General features: G+C 49.3%; 1 protein-coding gene across 2 annotated transcripts in view; it reads left to right on the forward strand.

The window, feature by feature from the left end:
* Nuak1 (NUAK family kinase 1) overlaps positions 1 to 22,823 on the forward strand; it is a 71,462-nt gene that overhangs the window by 9,815 nt on the left and 38,824 nt on the right. Inside the window, exon 2 of one of the 2 annotated variants that reach the window (XM_006986949.4) lies at positions 20,372 to 20,492. The exons of the other annotated variant lie outside the window; for it this stretch is intronic. Coding sequence (XP_006987011.1) covers positions 20,372 to 20,492 — 121 coding nt within the window. The remainder of the gene's footprint in view (positions 1 to 20,371; positions 20,493 to 22,823) is intronic. 2 annotated transcript variants of the gene reach the window in all.

Consider the following 22,823-nt stretch of genomic DNA (forward strand, 5'->3'; position numbering starts at 1 on the left):
AGCATCGGCTCCTCACTCCTGGGGACCTCGGCACCTTCCTGCCTGGCCGCTCCTTGTCCGTCAGGCTTCTTCTGGAGGCTCCAGCCCTCTGCCTCCCGTCTGAGCAGCCCAGCTGAGCAGCTCTGCAGAGTGCGCAGGCTAGAAGGCATCTTGGAGGTTTCCAAAACACTCTCCCCAGGTTGTAAATTAAACACTTTAGGAACTGTGAACTGGCTGGACGGTGGAGTTAGTGCGTGTCTGGAAAAAATGCCATCATGATCTGCCCTTTCAGCACGAGAAAAAATTCCACTCCATTTACTTTCACTAGTGACACTGAGAGTTCTATCAGGAGGGCATTGAGAGGAAGCTGGGGTGGATTTTATTAGCGCCTTTCCTGGACTCAGTGGCACAACTTCCATCCCTTGGGATGGCAGTTTAGAAAAGAACTCAGTGCCTTCAGTGATCCTCTTTCCCAACCCGCCTGTGCCAACCAGGCTTTGACCAGTAGTGTGACTCAAGGACCACAGGGACCTTTAAAAACTGTTTTTTAATTATTTATTACTTTTTAAATTTTATGCATGTGGGTGTTCGCATGCATGTATATCTGTGTACCATGTGGGTGCAGTGCCAGAAGATGCCAGAAGAGGGCGTTGAACCCCCTGGAACTAGTGTTACAGATACTTGTGAGCCTTCCTGTGGGTGATGAGAATCAAACCTGGATCCTCTGGAAGAGGAGCCAGTGCCCTGGCTCCCACAGAGGCCTTCGACTGCAGCAAGCTAGCGTGTGCCCTTACCGGCTGTCATTGTGCTGTGCCTTGGGACCAGCTTGGTCCCAGTCTTCTCAGGGTGGTGACAGGAAAGCAGATGGTCTCATTTGTGAACAAGAAATGCTCTTTGTAACCTGCAGAAGGTTAGGATGCACTTCCTACACCTATGAGGTGGGAATAGAGTTCTGAGGGAGATCTGCTGGCTGGTGTTGTTCTTGGGGGGATGCTTTCAGGGGGTGGAAGATAAGGTCCCAGTGGCCTCCACACCTTTGCCTGCCAGCACACAATTTATCACAAGTAGGTAGATACTCCAGTGCTCAGAGCCTTCGCTTCACCTGTAAATTGAGGGGTGGAGACAGAATGACCTCTAGTCCCTACTGCTCTTGGGAGGAGAAGCAGCTCTAGGATTTCATGGATGTGGTTGGTAACGTGTAGATTCATGACCTGTGGCTGGACAGGAGCTCTGCTTGATGGGGGACGGAAAAGTAGTTCAGTTCTCAGGGCTTCCTGTGAGAAGCTTCTCTGTGTCTCTCCGCCCTGCCTCTGCTTCTGCCTCACAGCGGTCCCGGCTTTCTTAGTGGGTCTAGAGTGAGATCTGGAGAACGTCTGTCCCTCAGTGTGATGAGATGGCCGCAGCAGGGCTCAGCTCTGATGATGTAAGATTTCATGATGGAACGTTTGCGGAGAACGGTGCCCAACCCATGAGCATGAACTGTGATTATTTGGGGTGTAGAGGGAGCATGCTCATATTCCGCTAAGGTGCCTGGAAAGAACGTCACTCCTGTTTGCATTCTTAGAGTTCAAGGGGGTCTTTGGTTTGAGCTGGTGAAACTAGAGGCTGGTGACTGTGCTGCCCTTGGCTTGGCATTTGGATAGGTAGACACTGTGTTCTCCAGGGGCTTGGCCAGTGGTTTGGGGTGGGGGACATTTGGTGTTCCGGGAGAGCTTGGCTCCTTGGTTTCCGGAGGCACATAGGAAAGCAGGTGAGCTGCCCAGATGCTCTGGGAAAAAGGGTGTTTCTGGCCATCTTGAAGACTCCACTAATGGGTTTGCTGCTGTTTCACCCTTTGAGGTGAATGGATGGCATCAGTCACTGCTGACCATTTCTGGTTGGTCAGGCCCTGTGCCAAGTGCCTGACCAGCGTGTACTGGGGACTATGGGGATCCAGCCTTGATAGTCCCCTCCCAGGGTCCGGGAAGAATCTACAACCAGCTGATAATCTTTGAAGAAAAGAAATGAATCTATGTACACAAAATTCCTTAGTCCATACATTTTATTATTCTGTCAGTTTTCTTTCTACAAGCTTATACTCTGCTCTCATTTTTAGCTCCTTTCTTGCCCAATGTCTCTTTACATTTATCTGTTGTCCCCTCTAGGTTCTATCTTAATTCCTTCATCTTAGTTCTACCCCTTCTAGGTTCTCATCCATCTGGTTCTTTCCCATACCATCTCCTCTTCTCTCATCTATTTCTTCCTCATCTTGTTCTTTCCCATCTGGCTCTTCCATTTTGTTCCTCTAGTACTCTCTTCTAGACCTTCAATCTAGTTCTTCCCCATCTCAGTTCGTCCCTCTCAAGTTCTTACCCATCTAGTTCTTCCATTCTCTTTTCTCTTCTCTGTCCTCCACTCTCCACGTTCTACCTAAGTCTCCCAAGAATCCAGTTATATCAAGCCCCTGGTCGAGCAAGGTCACCAGGCTTGAATTCTCCAGGGTCATAAAGGCAGGTAAGAATTTTTCCTGCGGCAGTGACCACCAGGCTTTCTTTAACAACCCAAAATGGGAGTGGTAAAAGAGGAGGTCAACTGAGTGCTAATGACCGGTTAGCATATCACCGTTAGTCCGTGAAAATGGCTAAGGGAGATATCTGATTCCAGAGAAAGCCTTTCCTGAGGCTGTTCTCAAGATACCTGGAATGTGTATATTCCAGAGAGTGATCGGTCCACACTGTTGGCCCTTCTTAGGGAAAAGTCAATTGGGAAAACTATGAAGGCACAGGATTTTTATAACAGAAGACAGCTGATATATAACAAGCCAAATAGCACCAAAAACTCCTTGGAATTTGGCTTCCTCTGGAGGAAATCCCTGATCCCTCCAGGTAGCGACTTTGCCATAACCAGCTGAGTTCTTATGATATATTCCTGCGGCCTGCAGCAAGCATGACCACACCCTCAGAAGGATCCCGAGAGAGGTGTTGCCACTGTCCCCACTTGGCCACAAAGGGAGCTTAGATCCAGGGCCACACCAGTTAATGACTAGGATGTGGGGGAGAGAAGCAGCCCATGTCCATCTGAGCTCTAAATGGTGAGTTGCTGCTGCTGCTATTCCAGAGAAGGACCAGAAGTGTTTGTCATTTTTTTCTTGTGGCAAGTCTGCCACAGGTTAAAAGACGTTTATTAGCATGTCTGTGGAGCCCTTTTGTGTCGCTCTGCTGGGCACTGGGAAGGAGTAAGTGGGGGGCAAGATAGGCCGATTTGCTCACCCTTGATTCTAGAATGTGTACCTAACCCTTGCCATTCCTAGATCCCGATTTCTCCTTGCTAGTCCACTTAAGAAGACTGTTTCCCTCCCCCACTTTGTTTTTAGTTTAATCGTCTGAGTCTCATCATTTCCTGCGCAGTATCCCTTGTGCATCCTTGGCTTCTTCAGTGGTGGTGAAAGCAGATGCTTGCAGGGGTCCTCTGAGCAGCAAAATTCCCTCCCGTGCTTCTAACAGCCTTGAAGTAAATAAATGGTCTTCAGCTCCCGGGTGGTGGGCAGAAGAGGCTAAAGGCAGTTGGTGTGTCCGGGGAGTGCGGAGCCCAGCATGATGGATGTGCTCGCCCTAAGTGAAGCACCCACTCTGGGTGGACACCCCCACTTTGCGTCTTAGGAATAGAGATGGAGTATTAGTAATGGAGAATGCAGTGGCGAACTCAGGGCTGAGCGGGCAAGCTGGGGAGGGAGACGACTTGAGTAGACATCTCATTGAGTGATACCCATTTTTTGGATGTGTGGACAGGTCCAGGGCAGAGGGAGGAATTCTGCAGGGCAGGAAACCTTACTGAGCGACAAGCCTGTGCCAGGCACACAGACTGCCTTTCTCCTTCCCTCCCCCCTCCCATCCTTTTCTCCCTGCCATCCTTTCCTCTCTCCCTCCCTCCCTCCCACCTTCTGCTCCCTCCCTCTCTTCTTTCTTCTTTTCCTTTGAGTATCTGTGTGGCAGGGGAAGGTTGCTGGGGATGGGACCCAGGCCTGTGACAGCTTGGCTAGCTCTCTACCAATGAGCAACATCCCCAGCCCTTGGTTTACCTGATCTGGCTTTCTTGCCTTTTGAGCCGGTGTGATTATGATGGTCATCTTGCAGACAAGGGTGTGGAGACTTCGAGGGCGGGACCAATGACTTTCCCAAATCAGATCTGGAACTCTGAGTTGAAGCCATCATGAATTTGTGTGTGTGTGTGTGTGTGTGTGTGTGTGTGTACTGGCTGCATTTGTGAAGGACCTGCAGTATCAGACACACACGGCCCCCAGCTGCAGTGGTACAATGATGATGAAATGGACGGACGGATGGACGGACGGACAGACGGGTTTCTGCTTCTGTGGGGTTTCTGCTTCCATGGGCCTTACTGTCCAGCCCTTTTCAGGGGCTGCATGTTTGTGGGTCTTATATCTTGTTCGCATATTACATCAAAGCAGCAGGAGCCAGAGTGTCCTCTGCTGGTCCTCCTCCACCGTAAGACACACCCCACCGCACAGGGCGTCTCAGTGCCTCGTTTTCTGTATACGGGCGACCCGAGGGCATGAGTGATTGCAATATCTGTTTGCTAATGAAATCTCAAAGCCAGGCCTGGTAGCGCTGGCCTATAATCCCAGCCAGTTGAGAGACTGTGAGGCAGGAGGATTGTAAATTCAAGGCCTGCCTGGGCAATTCGGGGAGACCTTGTTTCAAAATAAAAAGTATAAGAAAAGGCTAGGGTTGCAGCTCAGTGGTAGATCACGTGCCTAGCATGTGCAAAGCCCAGCGTTCAATCCCCAGCCCTGGGGGGGGGGGAATCCCAGGATATAAATGTTCTGGAGTTAAGTGAAGCCTCAGAAGAAAAGAATTAGGCTGTGCAAGCCCCATTTTCCAGGAAAATGCTATTTTCGAAAGTTTTTAAAAATTACTTTTATTTATTTTGAAAACCACTGTTTTTATAAATCAAGATGCAGCAGAAAAAACGGGTTTGTTGCCACTGCTACAAAGGAGGAGCCCGTTAGGCAGGACTTCTTAGTGCTTCATCTGGTGATGCCATCTGCAAACCACAAATGAAACAAAACAAAAACACAATAAAAAAAAACAGCCCTTCCCTCTTGCTTCAAGTAGAAAAAGCAATTGTTTCTTAAAACAGCTCACGAAGGAAAAAATAAAACAAATATTTAGCATTTCTCTGGGGACAGTGCCGTCTGACATTCCTTTCAGCCCCACGATGAGCTCTGATTTTATGAAATGTTTGGACCGGCCACCAGTTTTCTGGAGGAATTTAAGAGACTTGTATTTGTGCTTATGCATAATGTGAAGAAATCTCCTAAAATCTGCCCAGTGTCCTGGACCCTGAGGGATGTGCTTGCCAGGGACAAAGTGGCCACCAGTGGAGTGATGGGGGAGAGAGATCCCTGTCAGCTTCGGCTGACGGTGGCCAGTGCTCAGCTTCAGTCCCGGCAGGGCTGGCCTGCCACTTCCAGCTGGGCACAGTGCCTCGCACCCGAGTCTGTCCAGTGATCTCTGAGCCCGGGAACATTAGGGCATCCAGTAATTGGGTGAGACGCACTGGATGGCATGTGGTGCTCTGGACGCCCCTTGCTCATAGTGTGTGTTGCCTGTCTTTTTTCCTCTCGATTTTATCGCTCATCTGCCCCAGACCAGCACTTTCAAATAGGGACACCTGTGGTTATTAAAATTAATTACCATGAAATTAAATGAAAGGTTCAGTTTCTTGATTGCACAAGCCGCATTTTAAGTGGCTAGTAGTCCTGTGTGCTTGGAGTCTTCCATTGGTTAGTGCACGGCTGATCAATTGGATAGTGCACAGCAGTCTGGCAGAATTTAATGCTCTCTCTATGCCGATTTAATGAGGTAGGGACAGGTGCACCTCCTCCCCACAGCTCCTGGTACTGCCTCACAAGCACCTCTTCCAGGGATTTGCTGTACTCCCCCCCCCCCCCCCCCCCGCCCCCCAATGTCTAGATGAGAGCCTGGGAAATAGCATATACTTAATGAGCTTTAAGATGGATGAGGAAATGTCTGTGTCAGCATTGTTTGGTGTATGCATGAAACCTTCCAAAAATGAAATACTTCCAGGGTTGCCACTGACTGGGTTACCTGGTATTTTTGATCATGTCCTGTGTCAGGCACCATGTGAGCCTCTGGGGATGCAGGAATGAGGCTCCTCTAGTTAGGGTGCTTATGTAATCCAATGATTTAAATTCGGAGGGACAAGCCAGACTGCAGGGTGCAGCTGTGACCGTTCATAGACTGTCTTTGACACCTCCACCCCCCACCCCTGCCTCCAGGAGTCTGGTGAGCAGGATTGGGGTAGTCTCTGGGGCATGAAGGAGCATCTGCAAGTTAACCAGGATGCTCCGGGGAATGAAAGGAAGGGAACCCACTACAGCTGGCACTTCAGGTAACAGCTTTGGACAGTCCAGTGTTGTCTGGGGACACACCACACTGGTGTCTGCTGTCTGTTTTATAACACGCAATTCATGCAGAGACCTTGGGTTCTTGTCTTGGGGTAGAAGCTTGTGATCTCTTTTCTTGTTACCCTTCTGTAATGTGATTATAGTAACAATGACATGAGGGCCATCGCGTGTCAGAGACATCCCAATCGTGTGAAACCGCTGATCTGCATTCATCCTCACGGGGACCTCAAGAGGCGCACCCCACGGTCGCTCCTATTGGACAAACGGACAAGCTGAGGGCAGGAGAGTGATGCTCTTGTTCACACTTACAAGGCTTGTAAGTGGATCTGAATCCTGACCTGCTGTGATACTGCCACTCACAGCCTCTCTACTTACGCAAACTCTCCAGAATGCCCGATGTGCCTCTTTTCCAGTTGCTTAAAGACAAGTTCAGGTGCATTTAGGAAGTGTGTTTAGAGAAGTAACCCATGTGAACATAGGTCGCTACAATGTCCACTTCTGGATCGCTGTCTGCCGACATCTCTGTAACTAAGGAGCATACTTAATTCATCCAGAGAATATTCCTGTAGGCCTACTGTGTGCCAGCCCTGTTTAGTGCACAAGGCATATAACATAGCTTGGCAAAGACTGCCTGAGCGAATGTGACCCTGAGCGAATGTGCCCTGCTAGAGTGGAGAGCACCAGCTGTGTATAAGCATGGGGTCACGGAGGCCCTGGGGTCTGCACTCCTGAAGATGTCCCCAGGCCTGGTCACACTGGGGCCTCGCTCCGAGCAGAATGAGCCTCCCATATCTTTGCCCCTGTGTGTTTTCTCCGTAGGGACCTGGTTGTCCAAGCCATCTCACAGGGCCTGGGCCGGGACCTTTTGCCCTGTTGCATCATAGGCTTGCCCGTAACTCGGCAGCTGGCTTGTTTTCTTTCTAGGCCCCAGTTGTGGTGACCTTTGCCTGTCTGTTTATTTCAGGGAAATAATTCCATCCGGCAAGTATCGATTCCCTGGGGGCTGCAGAGGCATGTCTGGAGGGACTTCTTTTAGTGGGGTGGCCTGAAGTGGCCTCTCCAAAGAGGTGACGGCTGCTTCCTTTCCCTCAGCTCCTTCTCACGTTGCCCTCTGACATCTCCTTCTGAGGCTTAGCGTTTGAAGTCTTATGGTCATGTTCTTAGACATATGTCTGCATAGCTCTGTTTGTTAGCAACATTGATAAGAATAACCATGAGCATGCTTGGAACGTATACAGCGCTGTATGTATGTGGGCCTGGGCATTTTCCATAGCTTAGCTCATTGTACTTTGCTTGTTCTTAGTAGTGACGGAGGTAAACCTAAGTCTAAAATCGGCTTTTTAGCCTTTCAAGGGGGGGAGTTATGATTGTGCAACACTTTCCTGGCCTTAGAGATGCTGTGTTTCATGATATAGAGAGTGCAGTGTTGGGGGCCGTTGACCTGGCTGCATGGGAACCAGGCACGAGTGAATGAGGAAAGCAGCTTTGCAGCCCCTGAACATTCAGCCTGCCCCGAGCTACAGACAAGGACATGCAGGACTGGGCGAATCGCATGTTTAATGTGGAAATAGTAATGAGTTATAGCAGTCTGGATGCAGATGTGTCCAAGAGGACACAGCCCACTTGTAGATGAACCAGTTCTCTTAAGCTGTAGGCATCAAGGAAGTCAGCGTCTTCGGCTCCCCGCTAGGTGTTCCCCAGCAGTGCTCAGGAATCTTCTTGTCTGCCATGTACAGCGTGTCTGTCTTCTCCATCAACTTTAATTCCTCTTTTTGTGACCTGTTTGAAGGGTGAAATTCTCCTTTTCTCATAGCAAAAGAAATGACCCACTCAAATCCTGAATGTTCGTGAGACAGAGCAGTTAAAGATTAACATTAGTTGATGTGTCTCAAAAAACTTTATGTGTATCTTTGTCTGTGTGTGCATGCATATATGCAGGTGCGTGTGTGTGTGTGTGTGTGTGTGTGTGTGTGTGTGTGTGTGTGTACACATGTGGAGGTCAAAGTTGAAGTTAGGTGCCTTCCTGTGCTAGTTTGAGTCTGTGCATGTGAGTGCAGGTACCTAACGAGGCTGAGGCGTCCAGTGCCCTGGAGCTGGAGTTTCAGGTGGTTGTGAGCTACCTGATAAAGATGCTGGGATCAAAGTGTGGGTCCTCTGCAAAAGCAGGATGTGCTCTGAGCCACTGGGCCATCTTTCCAGCCCCCTCCTCCTTAGTTTTTGAGACAGCGTCTCTTGCTGAACCTAAAATTCATGGATTAGGCTAGGCTGTCTGACCAGTAGCCCTGGGATCCTCCTGTCTCCACCTCCACAGTCTGGGGCTACAGACCCAAGCCACAGTGCCCAGCTTTTTATGTGGGTGCTGGGGATGTGAACCCATGTCTTCGGGCTTGTGTGGCAAGTACTTCATGTCCCCATCCCTGTAGTTGCCATGTCTTAATTCTGTCAGAGAGGCTCTTTCTGAGTCCATGTGTCCAGCTTCTCTATTGTTCGCTGTGACTAAACTTTTTGCAATTACATTAACATGGACACTCTGCATGGGTGTCTGCAGGGGCCCACCCAGTGCATGGATTTAGGGCCATTTCTTTGGGTGGCTTTTCTGGGGGTCATGGTCTATTCTTGTATCGGTTCTGAGGGTGAATCTAATGAAGTCTGTTTTTGAATCACTGGATGAGCTGGCGGTGGGGAGCAGGGCTCCTGGGGTCGTCACTTGGTTGGCATGTGGCTGAACTGGGTGTCATGACTCAAGGTCATGAGCATTTCCTATTTTCTACCTGTTACTTGTGTCTTAGATTGTGGGTTAAGGGGTAAGTGATTTGCGAGAAAAGGAGCCATGGCTGTTTGGAAAATTGAAACCAGAAAAAAAAATAGTCCTTCCCTTAGTTCAATCATCTATGTTGCTCAAGTGACAGAATTTTGGACAGCTGTTGTAGGGGGATAAGAAACAGTACTTGGCCGGCCTCTTTAGCAGGCCAGACCAGTGTCTGTTGGAGCATCAGTCTTAGGTTAACCCTGAGATCTACTCAGAAACAGACTTGAAAGCGGCTTGCGTTATTATCTGCACATAGCTTACGTTTTATGACCTGCTTAGAGCCTAGCTCTTGGGAAGGGTTGTCTTATTTACTTCTTCTTTTTCAATACAGATGGGGTGCTCCCATCAGAGACAGACTGGCTTCAGATGTCTGCTCCAGAACGTTTTAGCTGAACTGCAGGAGTCCATTAAACAAATGTAAGAGTTGGAGGGGAGAGGAGAGCTGTGTCTCAAACCAAATGTTCTACATGGAGAACATCTGGGGACACTGGTATTCGTGTGTAGGGTACATCAGACAGCAGCTTGGTGGGGCCCCGCTGGGAGGCCTCTGGCCCCGGTGGCTGGGTCTGACAGCTCTGCTGGGAGGGCCTGCTTGTTGGGAAGGGCTGCCACGAAGCCTCTGGGATGGGTGTCTCTGAAGTGTGCTGGGTAGCTCATCTCCCTGACCAGACCGCCACCACTCATCAGCTGAGCTCTCTATCCCTGAGCCCCACTCTCCTAGTGAGATACATTTCTACTTTTCACCAGTTGTTCCTAACTGTACCATAGTTCCCTACCCTCCCTCAGGCTCCGGTTATCTTCCCTGAGAAAGCATAATAATGTTGTTGCAAGACTTTAATGAGCGAGAGGCTGAGAGATTTAACAGAATGGTACCCGAGGCTAGGCATCCACTAAGAGCTTGATGACTGGTAATTATCGTGATCACTGTTAGCAATTACTGTGAGTCAGCCTGAACCTTCCCGAGTGTGGAAAGATGGGAAGTCCACCGTCAAGTGATTTGGGAGCAACTGGGGATTCAGCACCTCAGAGCCATGTAATAGAAGACTCAGTGGCAGGTGGCTGAGGTTTGGGCTGGTGGAATGAGGTGACCCACTAAAGTTTTGTTTGTTTTAATCTGTCTTTAAAAACTCTTAGAGTACATCTTAACAGCAAGTCTCTGTATGGACGGTGCATTGGGAACTCGCTCCATCCTGGATGTGCTATGATTTGGTTTGGATATGCTGTAGAAGTGGCTTCAGTGTGAACAGAGTTTATGAATATTGGTGATGGAGGTGATGGGAGGGGACCCAGGCTTCCAACACAGGACCATGTCTCCAGATCGATGCAAAGTCCTTGGCAAGATGGAAAAGTTAGCAGAGATAGACTGTGGAAGGATCCTGGCAGAGAAAATGACAGGCACAGACCTCCAGGGAGACACTCTCTCAACCCAGGCCATTCCCAGAGTCCCTAGGATGATCACAGATCCCTTTCTCAATTTTCTCACGGGTGGGAAACCAAGGATGTAACACTGGCTAAGTCTCCACTGAGTGGGGCTTCAGGAAATGCCAGCCCAAGAGGAGTACACTCCATGGGGTTCATTGCTTGGGACTGTTTGTAGCCAGAAGGGTGTTGCCATGAGCATCCTTGGGTAGGCCTGTGGAGCGCTAATTAGGGAGCTGAGAAGCCTGAAGATCTGTAAGGGGTGTGAACTTGGATCAGCCTATTCATTCCAAATAGTGAGCAGTAAGGGCGTCCCTATGCAAGGAACAAAGGTGCTGATGAGGCCAGAGGGTGAGGCTGAGGTGACAGACAGAAGCCTGTGACATCTTCACTCCCACTATATTATGGCCTTGCACACCATAACTATTATTCATAACTTTTCCTAATAGCAGGAGCTCTGCCAGGATAAAAATAACTTCTGACAAATCTTTCCTTTACTTATCAGTAAGATCATCCATGATAAAGATAGAGAATAAAGTTCTGTTGGAAGGAATGGCTTTGTGTCCCTGGAAGACTTTAACTGTCATGTTCTCCACCAGGGTCCCCACATTTTAGCATCTGTAGCTAACTTGTTCACCTGGCTCATTCCTCTGCATCCATAGCAAGACGTGGCCATGCTCTGCTGTAGCTCCATGGCACACAGGTCCGCTTTGCCAGTCCTCTGCTTCTGCCTGTTGTATTTCACCATCTTATGACTCTAACGACTTTGTTCAGATCCCCAGCCGAGGTGAACGCAGTAGACTAGTTTCCTTTCTCAGTGGAACTGAACTTGGCCTCTTAGGTCTTCTGTGTCCTTGGCTGATTGTTTGTTTCCAGTGTCAGTGATTGAGCTGCCATGTGAAGTTAATATTTAAAAGCATTGCAGTGAATGGAGCTATGATGCCCCCCAGCCCCAGTAGACGCTGTGTCTGGTAGCAGCAGGCCAGGCCTCCGAAACTGGAGCCGGCTTTGCACCCAGCGTCACCTGACATTAGGAGGCCGAAGCCCTGCACCAGGCTGGGAAACAACTCCTGTTTTGACAGTGTGCTTAGACAGGCCTGCCATTTTCTTTCTTAATTTGTTAATAATGCAAGAGTTCTGCCACAGGAGCCTGCCTCACATGCAAATATTAACAAGCCTTTGTGCGCCAGTTTCTACCAGGACTTCCTGCTCGGGCTGTTAGTCTCTCGTGTGTTATTGTTAAGTTGGGGGACCGTGGCTTATCCTTTAACTACCTTGGGACCCAGTTTCCTCATCTGTGGGGTAGGGAGGTGGGCATGGACCATCCTACCATCCTTACAGGTCTGATGTCTGCTTTGGATGCCATGGTTATGCCTTACATTCTCCCTGCTCCATCCTCTAGAGCCTGATGTGATTCCCGTCCTGGTCTCCTGAGGTTAGATCTGAGGTCAGCCTCATTGTCAGATGGGGAAACAGAGCATGGGACTTGCTTATCCTAGGACCTCTCCAGCAAGCTCGTGGAAGTACTGGCAGGCCTGAGCACTGATGCTGCCTTCTTGGTGGTCCCGGCTGGAACTTGATTGGGTTCAGAAGTTCATAAATACAAGTTGTCCAGCCTTGACTTACTGAAACGCTGCTGTAAACGGCAGCAAGGGACCAGAGATTGGCATGGAGGTCTTCCAGCTTGTAGGCTCACCCAACCTCAGGCTCATCCCTTCTACCTCTTCTCAGGACAGTTGTCACCTGGGAGAAAACCAGCTACACTTCATGGGCTGGGGACATGGATTAGTAAGTACGAAAGTCTTTGCTGTGCAAGTTTGAGAAACTGAGTTTGGATCCTGTGAAAGGCTGGGTGGGTGTGATGGTCCACCCGTGTTCCCAACACACAGTAGACGGAGACCAGGTCTTCCGAGTAAGCAAACTAGACTAGCCGGTGCCATAGACTCTGCGTTCAAGTGAGAGACCCTGCCTCAGTCTTTGTGATGGAGAGCGACCGAGCAGGACAATGGCAACCTGGCCTCCACATGTATGTGCACACACATACACAGGTATCCACCCCATGTGGCCCGCCCCCCATAAGCATGCATACACACCACACACATGCACTAAAAATAAACAAGTTGCATGCAGAATTGTGCTCTGGTGTGTCTGGCTTTCAGAAATGTGCACAGCTAAAAATAAAGAGCAGTTTGGTGCTTCTAGGCACAGCCCCAGCCTTGTATTTGGAGTGCTTTTGTGGATCCGACAATGTCAGAGTTAGCATCTCTGATGTCACCAGCAGGTTTTCAATGCCTCAGGCCATGTGCAGACCGTGAAGACACCCGCCCGCCTTGGCTTCTGTGGCCTTGCGTCATCCACAGGCTCGCTTTGAGCCAGGACAAGTGAACTGTTTCTTGGCAGCAAAGTTTCCATGTGCTGGGGGTAAATTATCCGGGCCACTGGCTTCCTGCAGGAAGCAGCCCACTTTTAATCGTCCTCTGTATACATGGGCAGCTCATTACCTCTGTTGGTCATTTAATGTGTAATGTGACTTATGGATCAACTACAGAATAGTAAGAGCCAGCAGGGTCAATGACACCTCAGAGTATAGTAAATCACCTGAGATACAAAGTCTTTGGTGTGGTGGATTCCAGGTCAGCCATGGCGACCTTGTCTCAAAACAAACAAGGACCGCCCCCCCCCCCCAAAAAAAAAAAAAAACCTCCAAAAACCCAAACAAACCCCTGTGGTACCCGGTCTCCCCCAGCCCCACCTCCACTCCTGAGTTTTAGCATTGCTTTCCACTCACCAGCTGGGGCGTCCACTGCCCACCCTGACAGCCACTGGTTCAGAGACCCTGCCCACCCTTCTTGGCCAGCCCATTGCTCTCTGTTGGCACGATCACCTGGCACTGCCTTTCCATGTGATTCCTTTTCACCCCTCTTGGTTCTTGCCAGGTCAGCCATGACCACTAACTTTATAAACCTAATACAGGGAGCGCAAATCTGTGCTGAGATGTCTTGGCCCTCAGATGCCCCTGTTGCAACATTGATACTGCACTCTGGGCATACTTGGCACCGTCCGTGGAGGGGGAAGGGTGGATGGGGTGGGCACAGGAGAGTGAGGACTGACTGAGCAGATGAAGATGTCCCCAGTCAGTGCTCTGAGCTGGCCCAGGCCAGAGAGAGCAAACCTTTGCTGTTTAAAATCTGGAGCTAGAACACGTTGTTTTTCGTAGTAGAAGAAAAATTGAAATCATCTGAGGAATCGTTTTGTTTCTGATGGGAGTTATAGATAATACAGGGTCAAGACAGGTTGTTGAGGACTGTAGTTTCCAGAACTTTTTGCAGTGGTGGGCTGCCTTAGGGCACACACATACAATTCTTGGCCTCTCCCCACCCCTTGCTTGCAAAAACACCCATGTTGGAACGTGAATAAACAGGCCAGAGAGGAAGGCAGAGGAGCCTCCTGCCCTCAGGCAGAGCTGGCACAGGCCCTGCGTGGCCTGTTGAAGCCTGGCAGCTTGCTGCTCAGAGCGGAGCAGAGGGTCACTGAATTGATTAGGGTTTGGGTTGCAGCATAGGCTTCTGGGTGGCATGATCGTGATCCAGGCAGAGGCCTTTGGTTTGGGAAATCTTGGGTGTGTGTGGCCCATATGCAGCGTGCAGGGCTTTGCCCTCAAGTCTGTCATGCTGTGAGAGTCCCAGACACTGGCTGGGCTGCGGGGCTGCTGCTCCCCCCGCTGTGGACTCCGATCCCTTGGTAAGAAGAGAAGACCATGCTTACCAGGCTGCCTCTGACGCAGTGTCCCGCAGCTCCTTTGGTGGCACGTGGGACTGGAGCGTGGCAGGTGTGAGATCACACCTTGTAAATGGCAGAGGGGCTGCCAGCTGGCCCTGCTGGGATTAGATGCACTCTGGTTCTGAGTGGTGTTTATGACAGTCCTCTTCCTGTGAGGCTCACGCCCCCAGGCTTCCTTCCTTCAGAGACCTCAGTCCAAAGCCCTTCACCATCATTTCCGAGGAGACCCGTTCACTGGCCTTCGGAGACGTAGGGAGTCTTCAACACGGTCATTTGCCATGTCAGTGTTGTTGTTGTTGTTCTTCTCCTCCTCCTCCTCCTCCTTCTTCTTCTTCTTTAAAGTTTTCTTTTGTTTCAATGTTTTGAGAAAGGGTCTCACTGTATAGCCCTGGCTGGCCTTGAACTCAATAACTTGCTATGTAGATCCTCCTACCTCTGCCTCTGGAGTGCTGGGATTAAAGGCGTGTACCAGTGTACCCAGCCCTTACTAGTGTTCATTCTACCTGTATCCACAGCGTCTGGAGTCAACAGTCTCCAGGCTCAGTGTCTGGCTATCCAATGTTGTAGTTAGGACCAAATGAAATAAGATCTATGGATGTCAGTTATTGCTCTCACTAGGAACACCATCAGAAGTTTGACCTGGTGGCAAAGGTCAGTATCCTAGCCACCCAGGAGGCTGAGGCAGGCAGATCACAAGTTTAAGGTCTGTTTGAGCTATAGGCCTATTTGCAGGCCAGTCTGGGCAACTCAGGGAGACCTTGTATCTAAATGAATAAATAAACACAATAGGGTGGGTCGAGCAGCTCAAGAGTGCTTACCTAGTATGCATAAGGGCCTCGGGTTCCATCTGCAATATTGCAAAAAAAAAAAAAATACTATCAGTTATTGCAAATGTTGTTATGTCAGGACTAAAGACAGGCAGTCATAACTGGCTCCTGAAAATGCGTTCCCTTGAATAGCATGACTGCATCACTGAGCAGCTTGCTACAAACCCAGGCTGTACGCCCTACTTCTAGATTTAGAATTTATGTCTTGTTGGAGAGGTGCTGTTTTAGAATGTTCTCTGCTGGCCACTATTATGCTGGGCAGTGCATAAGTGACCATTCTTATGAGGGGGCTGGGGACCGAAGAGGCCTGCCACTACCTTGGTTAGAGCAGCGCCTCCCTCATGCCCAGAGCAGCGTCTGCTGTACACTGGCATGCTTTCCATGGCCTCTCTGGAAATGTATTTAAATTTCAGCCTGTGTTTGCCACTGTGTAAGGATGGAGGAGGATGGGGCTTGTGGGGCCCGGCCTACGTTATGACTTGCTGTGGCTAACGACCTCTTGGGCGTGGCTCAGGTGTGCATCACTGCATCCTTCAGCCAGGCCTGGTCTGTGAACACTACCATTCAGTGAACAGATGCTCAGGGTCGTTCACCCCACTGACCGGTGAGCAAGCAGAGCTGTGAGGTCTGGGATTGCCCAAAGCCACCCGCCGGGAGAAAGCCTGTGCAGACTGCTCTCTGCCTTTCTTTCTTGTCACTGGCATGGAGCAGCCACCTTGGAAGAGGATGCCCCGCAGGCTGCACAGCAGGTGGTGTGTGGAGACTAATCAATGAGAGAAAATCTGCCAACCCCAAAGAGAAGACTGGGCCTGTTGTACTTAACGAGATGGGAATTGGCTGGGCTGCAGTGTGCCTCTGACAGCAAGCAGTCGGCACAGAGCAGAATTGAGAGCCCCACCCACGGCCAAGCCTGCTGCTACTGCAGAAGGTTTCTACATTAAACTATAGGTGGCCTTATTTAAAAGCAGACTGTTTTCTACGTCGCATAGTGCTGTCTAGACTGGGGAACATTTATGGACGTGGCTGCAGTGTGTCAGACACACACACACACACACCTGAGCCCCTTGCCCCAAACTTGCCCTCTGCCTTGTGCTGGAAAAAAAGTGGATTTGGGGTGGGGGAAGATGTGTGATTTAAGACATCTGATCATCAACTCTAAGTCCTCTGCTTCTCTCCATAATCCTTTGTAGACATGCACGTTGAAAAACTGGAAAAAGGGGGCCTTCCTCTGTAACGCCACACATGGCCGCGTAGATGGTTTGGCCACAAGAGGAGTGACATGATTTTGTTGTAATTTTCTCCCATTGCTGGTGCATTTCTACCCCCCCTTGCCTTGAGGACATGATGGACGTGTCCTCCTGCGTGTGTGGCCTAGTCAGGGACAGGTGCTCAAAAAGAATGAACAGTCACAGATGATGATGCCTGAGGTCACGATGACATTGCATTTCCTTGTTTAGCTGGTGGGCATTTGCAAGGAGGAAATCGGGGTGACCCTGGGGTTGTTTTATGGGTTCAGGCTATTTGCCTTCCTGTCTGGTCTGAATCTAAGGACACAGGTACCAACTGTACTAACAATGGTTTCAGCTGTCTTGAGCTTACCATTTTAGGTGACATTCTATTCCAAGACCAGGATGGTGCTGTCCAGTCTTGTCTTCACTTTGGGGAAAACAATCATGGTCTCCAATGTAAGACCTCCATTTACTGTGTCTTGAGGAACCAAGGGGGGTTCAAGTTTGCTTTGAGGAAGAAAGGAAGGGTCTACTTATGGGACACTGACTCTGAGTAAAAGTGACTGACATTTACTGAGCAGTTACCTGGTCCAAGCGTGTCTTAAGCACCCCACATGCAGTGTTTACAGGGCCCGTGAGACGGATTCTGTTAGCGCCTCACAAATGGATGAGGACACTGGGGTATGGAGAGGATACAGAGCCTGCTCAAGGCCACACAGCTGGAGAATGGTTTTAGCTAGGGTATTGAGCCATGTTTCTAGCGTTTACCCCATAATACCTGCACACTAGCTCAGTTTACCCTTTTCCTTCTTGAGGCAGAAACCCATTTAGGGGCTGGGGTTGTGGGTCTCCATTCTCTACACCTTTAAAAAAGGAACTTTTTGACTGTCTGGGTCCTACACAAATGAGCCTAGTGTGCAAGAAACAAACAAGAAAGAAGACTCAGTTGTTAGCTGACATCCCGAGGAAGATGGAGTGGGACGGGTAGAGACGAGGGCCAGCAGTGTGGCTGTGCCAGTTGGAGGAGGAGGCATGAAGCAGAAGCCGCCATGAGGAGGAGAATGATGCCAAGACCCTCAGTGCACAGAGCTCTTCACAGTGCCTGCCTTGTGTGTTAGATGCTCGCTGGATGCTGACTCTTAGGATGGCTGTGACAGTTTTCTTGGTGTGCCATGAACTGGCTGGCTGGCTCTGGCAGGGTCGTCTCCACAGGGGAACCCAGCGTCTGCCTGGCAGTTGCACTACATTCAGTGGTTTCTGGCCTTTGTTTCCCTGCAATTCCCGCCACCCCATTCGAAATGGGAACAGAAACGGGCCCCTGGCGTTTTCAGCAGAAGGTGTGCTGCCGTCGCAAAGGAGCTTTTGTCGGAGGGACAGTCGCCCTGGTTATTAGCGGTTGCAGAGCCTTGGGGTTTCTGCGCACTGAGTGGGGCTTGATCAGAATGTGGACACTTTCCCTTCATGCCCAGCTGGAAGCACTGGCTTGGCGGTGGCACCATGAGACCCTTGGCCTGCCGCTGGACTCTTGCAGGGAGTGGACAGAGGGCTCATTTTCCTATGGATTAGAATGTCCTTACTTCTCTGACCCTGGATGATGCAGGAATGCATTGCTGTTGTGATGCGACAATGGGGCTCCCTTGAGGCCGAGCTCAGCTTCCTGCATCTTTAGTTTTTGAAGGAATGTAGAAGTTGGTCCAGCAGCCACCCACATCCTCCAGGGCCTGTGTGTGTTCACTGTCTGTTCCATCCAGGAATCAGCGCCCAGGATATAGGCCTCACTCAGCCAAAATAAAGCTTTCCAGTCATGGTTTTCCTTCTGACGTAAGCCGAGGCGGCTTTTCCTGCTGCACACTGAATGGACCTCTCATGAGGGGCCTGAGCAGCACTGAGTCCGGCACTGTGGTTACATGAGGCCTTGAAGTTGGAAGCTCGTTCATCTTCCCGAAGTTTTCTTTAACCAGCCCCCGCGGTCCACCCAGGATGGTGGGGGATGCCTCCATTGGATCCCCAGCTGTGCGTCCTGTGTGTTATACTTGTGCCCTTCTTGATTACCCAGGGAGACAGGATGTCAGGGAGACCAGAGATCATCTTTATGTGGGAGCATGGGCAGCATCATTTAGTGAGTGTGCCTCCCCCTTTAAATAAAGAGTTTTGTTCATTTATTTAGTATGTGGGTGTGCATACATGTGTGTGTACATGTGTGCATGTGTGCGAGTGTGCGTGCGTGTGTGTACTCATGTGTATCACAGTGCAGGTGTGATGGTCAGAGACAACTTTACCTTTCAGGCGACGCTTTCCCCCACCCACCTTATTTTCTGAGGTAGTGTCTCCTTTGTCCTGCTGCACTGTGTGCTCCAGGCGAGCTGGCTGCTGCGACCTTTCCGAGGGTGACTCTCCATGCATTCACTCCCCTGTCACCATTAGCAGTGCTGGGCTGACAGACAGCAGCCACTGTGTTTGGCGCGCTCCACTCCCCTCCCTCTCTCCCTTCCTTCCTTTCAAAATGTGGGTTACAGGAATCGAACTCCTGTCTCCAGGCCTTGCTGCAAAGCGCTTTTAACTGCTGCTGCATCTCACAGGTCCTGCTTTCTTCTCGTTTGCCCCCATTACCACTCTTTAGTCTGGGGTCCACTGCCCCTCCCATGCTGCTCTTGCCTTTTCTTTCCACCCGATTCTGCCCGCCTGTGCTGAATGTCTGTTCAGGTCTGTCATGCACCCAGCATGGGGGTCAAGGATGGAGACCCAGCAGAGGTAAGCTCCCCAGTTGGGAAGGTAAAGGGCTGTGGAAGTGCACATCCTGGAGAGGGATGGTGTAAGGACAAATACAGGGGGCAGCTGCGGCAGCTCAACCAGCTTCCAGGAGGCTGGCACATACCAAGGCCAGTAACAGTGGCTCCCAGTCCCTGATGGGTCTCAGGTAGAAGTGCTTTCATTAACGCGCGTTTCTACTTATAGTTGGTGGGAGCTGGGGGGGCAGGAGTTGCAGGTGTGGCTCCATTCCTGCTGTAGTGGCCTGGCGGCCCGTGATGTCACCTGTGGTAGTCAAGGCGTGGTTAGTTGTGGACTGCTTCTCACGTGGACTTGTTCTTTTGCAGATGACACCATGCCTTAGAACCCAGAGGGATGGGCTAACTGCCTTAGGAAGGATGGAGGCCGGGGAGAGCGCATTTGGGGAGCTAAGCAGGCTTACGTGTGGCAGTGGGTTGGGTGGAGGGTTCCCTGTTTTCGTCCACTGCCGACTTGTTTGTGCACAGACAGACTCATTAGACGCTTGTTTCCGTCTGATGTCCTTTCACAGGCTTGCGTGGCCTGTGTGCTGGCCCCGGCACAGACGCTGGCGGGGAGCTTCTGGAACTGACAGGGGCTGGGCACAGAGAGAAGCTGTCATGCATGCCCTTTGCTTTGTAATGAACCTGCCTGGGAAGGGAGGAGGATGCGGAAGGATGTAAAGCCTAAGGAGATGTGTGCGTGCAGCCTGGGTTGGAGTCTTCAGAGCGCGGGGCTGGAGGGGGCGCTGGGTTGGGATTGTCCACCCAGTGACTTTTGCTTGTTTTTAAGTCATCACTGCAGCCTCACAGCGAATCAAATGCTTAGATTTCCCCTCCAATGATTGGCCTGCAAAGCCGCCTCACCTTTGACCCCTCTTTGACCCCCAAAGGATCAAGCCTCCTAGAATAAATGAATCTTGCCTTGTTAAACAGCCACTGCCTAATGAAGCAGACCCAGAGCCCAGGCCTTGCACGTGAAGGGCCTGACGGGGCGGCTGGGGAGCTCTGTTGTGGTGGTTGTCAGTTTGGCCAACATCTGTATTTATTTTCCACCCCGCCTCCCCCACCCCAAACAATGGCTGATTGGCGTCTGTTTAGTTCTCTGAGTAACATTTCATTTCCTGACTTTATAGGTTGCTATAAAATCCATCCGTAAGGACAAAATTAAGGATGAACTAGACATGGTTCACATCAGACGAGAAATTGAGATCATGTCATCCCTCAACCATCCTCATATCATCAGTATTTATGAAGGTCAGTAATTCCTCTCCCTCTACTTCTGTGTTAGTTACCATTTCACATACCACAGCAGCCCTGCCAAGACTTTGAGGTAATTGCCCTTCTGGGCAGGAGCCAAATATTTTGCTTCATGATATAAAAATAGCCAAGCATTATCTCTTCCTTGGTTACCTTGAATGCAACTAGATACATGTCGGGCAGCGCATCTGAGTCATGAGCATCTCTGGCTGCGCCTTTTTCCTCTTCCCAGTTCCTTCACTTTGGCTGTTGCTAAGTAACCTGTCTTATTGAAAGCCAGTGTGCTGAAGAAAAAAAAAAAGGCTGCTTGCTCGGTGGCCAGTAGCAGTGGGTGCATTGTCAGCGTCATCGACATTCCTCAGACTGATGCCACTTCGGATGAAGAGGTCCTCCAGGTCATTCTCCGCGAGTGTCAGGGAGGAAAAAGGCCCTGGAGGCTTCCCAAGGGGAGTCCAGCTCGTAGCTCAAAGCTTCACTTTGGGCCTTTACAGGTGGAAACAGAATGTCTAAACCTCCCACAGCCAGTAATTCTTCATATTCTGTAAAGATATTATACACGCCGTGACTGTTCATTACAGCCAAGGTTGAAAAACAAGCCTCAAAGTCAAGAACAGTTTCTCTTCTCACTCACAGTTTGACAAATAATTCTTACTTAATTAAAAAACAACAACACCTCATTTCTCTCTATATGTGCGGTTTTTATTCAGGGGTAGATTATACCGCTCTGGTTGCTCTTTTGCTGGCTTTTTATCATTTTATATCATGCATCTCTGTGTCAAATAAAGACTTCCCATAAAGACATTTTACAGGGCTTTATAATATTTCATTTAGGGGCATACTGTAATTTATTAAGTCTAATTTCTTTTGCCAAACATTACTGTTACTCCAGATTTCTAGTTGTTACAAATACGGTTTATGGACCTCCATTTATGTATTCATTTCTGATTATTTTCTTATGAAAAATTACTGCTTTTAAACTTACTGAGTCCAGTGTTTCCCCATATATATAAATATATGTAAATAAAATGTATTTTATTTTAATTTTAAGATATATTTTAAATATATTTGTATAAATAAAAATATGTATTTATGTATATATATATTTTTTGAGATAGGGTCTCACTATGTAGCCTTAGCTTGTCTGTAGCTCATAGAAATCCTCCTGCCTCTGCTTCCTGAAGGCTGGGATTAAAGACCTTCCCAGAATATTTTTAATTATGTTGTTAAGTCAGAAAAATGAACTTCTTTTAAAAAATGAACTTCCTTTTCATTTCTGGCCCATAGAAATGTCTCAGGTAAAGAAAGCAAGATGGCAGCCCCAGATTTTTATTTCTCCTTCATCTTTTTTCCCTGTTACTTCTCATCGAGAAGTCAACATTAGTAATACCGTTTCTGCTCTTTTCAATCCCAGGAGCTGTTTGTTTGTTTGATCTCCTCCAGGATTGAGTTTAAAAATATTTAATTTTAATTTTAAATTATATGACTGTTATTTGTGTGGGTAGATGATGTATGTGAAAGCCATGCCCAAGGAGGTTAGGTCCCCTGGAGCTGGAGTTACAGGAGATTGTGAGCCCCCTGAGGTGGTGGCTGGGGCAGACTTGGGGCCTCTGGAAGAGCAGTGTGCTTCCTTACCCTCTGAACCATCTCTAACGGTCTGGGGATGGGATTATTTTTAAATGGAAATTTTCACTTATTCAATTACGTATTGATTTTACAAACACCTCTTTGGTGGCCCTTGAAGTACAACGTCTGGTCAGCAGCCTTAGAAGATGAGAAGACATGAGTCTCAGGTCCTGGTCTGGGACCACAGAATGGGAAAGTCCGGGCCAGGCCAGACCAGGCAGTTTGGCGAGCTTCGTTTATGCACAGGGTTAAGTGGACTACATATGTAGCAGTGGATAAGACTTGCATCATAAGCAAGGAACTACAAAGCGACATAGACAACGTATTAATTATGTGGGGACTGGGCTGCAGCTCAGTGGTGGAGCACTTGCCTGATGTGTGAGGCCTTGGGTTTGAGTGTTTTTAAAAGTATTATGTAGTTAGGTGAGCATCATAGAGTGGGACCACAGAGGCTTTAGTGTTAGGAATGTTCATGCAGATGTGGGGCATCCTAGCTGATCCTTAAAGATTTTTGGAGGGAAAAGTTAGAAAAAACAGAAATCCGCTTTTAAAAACAAAGCTAAACTTGCCTGGTGAAGGAGGTGTTTCTGGATGTTAGAAGTGAGCAGATACACAAATGTGGGTGAGAATGAATTTCCTAACTTGTTGAGGGGTTTGCTCTACGTGGGTCCGTTACTATGGAAACCGGAGAACCAAAGTGAAGGA

The sequence above is a fragment of the Peromyscus maniculatus genome, chromosome 18 (assembly GCF_049852395.1).
Source record: "Peromyscus maniculatus bairdii isolate BWxNUB_F1_BW_parent chromosome 18, HU_Pman_BW_mat_3.1, whole genome shotgun sequence".
Lineage (NCBI taxonomy): Eukaryota > Metazoa > Chordata > Mammalia > Rodentia > Cricetidae > Peromyscus > Peromyscus maniculatus.